Source organism: Colobus angolensis, unplaced genomic scaffold (genome assembly GCF_000951035.1).
Source record: "Colobus angolensis palliatus isolate OR3802 unplaced genomic scaffold, Cang.pa_1.0 Scaffold84, whole genome shotgun sequence".
Taxonomy (NCBI): domain Eukaryota; kingdom Metazoa; phylum Chordata; class Mammalia; order Primates; family Cercopithecidae; genus Colobus; species Colobus angolensis.
Window position 1 is genome coordinate 562,612 of NW_012122265.1, and position 2,414 is coordinate 565,025.

The following is a 2,414-nucleotide window of genomic DNA, read 5'->3' on the forward strand; positions in this document are numbered from 1 at the left end:
TGGCCGGGCCCCCGCCTCTCCTGGACGGGTCCTGCTGCAGCCCGGCCTGCCCACGTCGGTCCTGGGCGGCGGCTGGCGAGCAAGGATATTTTTAAGCCAGCGATGGGTGACTCACCCGCCCCGTCCTGCCCCTTCCCAGCTCTGGGGCTTGGTGGGGGCAATCCCTGCGTGCGGACAGCGCAGGTGGTACGGAGGCTTCTCCCGCTTCTGTGGGCGGCAGGACCTTCCCGAGGTGAGCACCGCACGCCCACTCCGTGGGCCGGAGCCAAGAGGCACTTCCTGGGTGTCGGAGCCCAGAACGAAGCCAGTGGCCCGGGAAGCACCAGCTGGGTCAGTCTCCAGGTCAGAGTCGGGGGTGGGAGTTTCAGGGGGGAGGGGAGGCTGGGAGGGGGGCTGCAGAGGCCCTGCCAGGTGAGGCAGGAGGGTGGGCTGGCAGGAGCCTGTGGGCAGGCGAACTTCGGCCATCCTAGATTCCTGGTCCCTGGGTCCAGCTGCCTGGCGTTGCCCCTTGCTGTGGGGTGTCCCTGGTGTCAGGGGAGGGGGAGGCAGGGCTGGGCATGCCTGGACCTCTGCCCCCCCCCACCCTGTGCCCAATCCTGGGGAGGCAGGCCCAGCTGGCGACGGCCCCTCCCCTCACGGCCCCTCCTCCCCTTGCTGGCCCTCCTTGGTCCCAGCCTCTCCTGGGCCTGCTTAGCACCCAGGCCTTGTTGGCACAGCGCTCCCACGGGGCCTTCTCTGCCTGCTTGGGTCTCCTTCCCTACCCTCAGCTTCCCCAGCTTATCCCTTTCTCCTTCAAGACATAGCTTCCAAACCAGGACATGGCCAGGGCCTGAGGGGCACCCCCATTCCAGGGCCCCACCCGGCTCCCATGAGGGCAGCCTGGAGCCCCCATGACTCAGCTGACCCCTACCCAAGGTCACTCAGCATGTGGAGCTGGAATTTGAACTTGGAGCCTGTCTCTGTACCCTCTTGCCCTGCTGGGACCTCCTCCCCTCCACAGCCCGACTGACAAGGCACCCCGCTCTGCCTCACTTCACACCGGGAAAATGACCACAGTACAAAGTGCAGCCTGGGCCTCCAGGGCTTGAACCCCACCCCCAGTGGGCCAAAGAAGCCTCCCCAGGGGGCGGGGCTCCCACGGGTCAGGAGGCAGCCCCATACCCAGGTGCTTCAGACCCAGACACCACACCTGGACCCACCCCACTGCAGCCTGGCCCTGCCTGGGCCTGAGGTCCCCCATACGCTGCAGGCAACCGAAGGACGGGAACCTGGCCTTCCCCGGGGGGTCCTGTGTCACAGCCCTCCATGTTTGCGTGCCTGCAGGCCTGGGTGCGAGGGTGCATTGGTGTCTTGCCCAGGTGTGTGCCTGGACACACGTGCCTGGCGCCCTTGGTGAACCCCGCCAGGAATCCCATTAAGCAAACACTCAGGCTTGCCACTGAGCCCGTGAACATTCCAGACATTCTCCACGGAGAGAGAGACAGAGGAAGTGGCCACGCCCCCTTGGTGCACCCAGCCCCTCATGGCAGAGGCAGTGCCCCTGGGCCCCCCAGACCCTCCCTCTAGGCCAGACCTGGTCAAACCAGAAAGTCTTGGGTGCTGCGGGCCACTCCCTTGACCCTCCATACCAGCAACGCTGGCTGGTGACCCCCACCCTGGCAGACCCAGACTCTGAAGCCACAGGGGACGGCCCTGTGGCCCTGGCAGGAGGCAGATGGTGTGGACCTGTGGGGAGCTGGTCACAGAGCCACAAAACAGCCAGGTTCCCACAAGGCATAGTCCCCTAGGGGCAAGTCAGCCTGGTTCAAGGCCATCAGGCTCTGCCCATCCCCCTGGGAAGGCCCCAGGGTCCAGCCCAAATCAGACCCACCTGCCTGCCCTGGCAGCTGGGCCTTAGTTTCCCCAAAATGCATCGGGGAAGAGGGCAGCGCTGGGAGCCCAGAGACAGGCTCGGGATTCTACCCCTGGGGAGGCCAGAGGCGCCGGCTGCCTACCCCATAGCCACCCCACCTCGTTGGAGGGCCAGTGATACTGTGTGTTGGGGCCGCTGGACTGGCTCCCAGTCTCAGCCCCCACCACACCCGCCCTCCAGTCCCTCCCCTGGGCTCGGCTGCCAAGGGTCCTGTGCTGGCCGCCTGGCCACATCCCTGCCCTCGGGGTGAGGAAACGCCACACCCCGGGACCCCAGGGTTTCCTGCCCGCACGGATTGTTCCCAGCCAGGCCTCCCAGGCCCAGGAAAGAACCAAGATCTGGCCTCTTTGCTGGGGCCTGGACAGAGGTGGCATGCGTGGCAAGTCCACATGCATGTGCAGGAGCCCCTTGGGGTGCAGGCCTGGGGTGGGGCAGGAGTGGCAGCTACAGCCGGGCTCCCTCTGGACTTCAGGATCCACCTCCACTCCCAGCTCCAGCCTCA

The 2,414-nt window shown here is 66.5% G+C and overlaps 2 protein-coding genes across 2 annotated transcripts in view; one reads left to right on the top strand and one right to left on the bottom strand.

Moving 5' to 3' along the window:
• DEAF1 (DEAF1 transcription factor) overlaps window positions 1–1,307 on the bottom strand; it is a 75,440-nt gene extending 74,133 nt beyond the window's left edge. Inside the window, exons 1-2 of the mRNA XM_011930140.1 lie at window positions 1,243–1,307; window positions 116–279 (exon numbers count right to left, since the gene is read on the bottom strand). Of these exons, the coding sequence (XP_011785530.1) occupies window positions 116–279; window positions 1,243–1,307 (229 nt within the window). The remainder of the gene's footprint in view (window positions 1–115; window positions 280–1,242) is intronic.
• Window positions 89–2,414, top strand: part of EPS8L2 (EPS8-like 2) — a 23,259-nt gene continuing 20,933 nt past the window's right edge. Inside the window, exon 1 of the mRNA XM_011930141.1 lies at window positions 89–330. The gene's annotated coding sequence lies outside the window, so the exon portion shown is untranslated. The remainder of the gene's footprint in view (window positions 331–2,414) is intronic.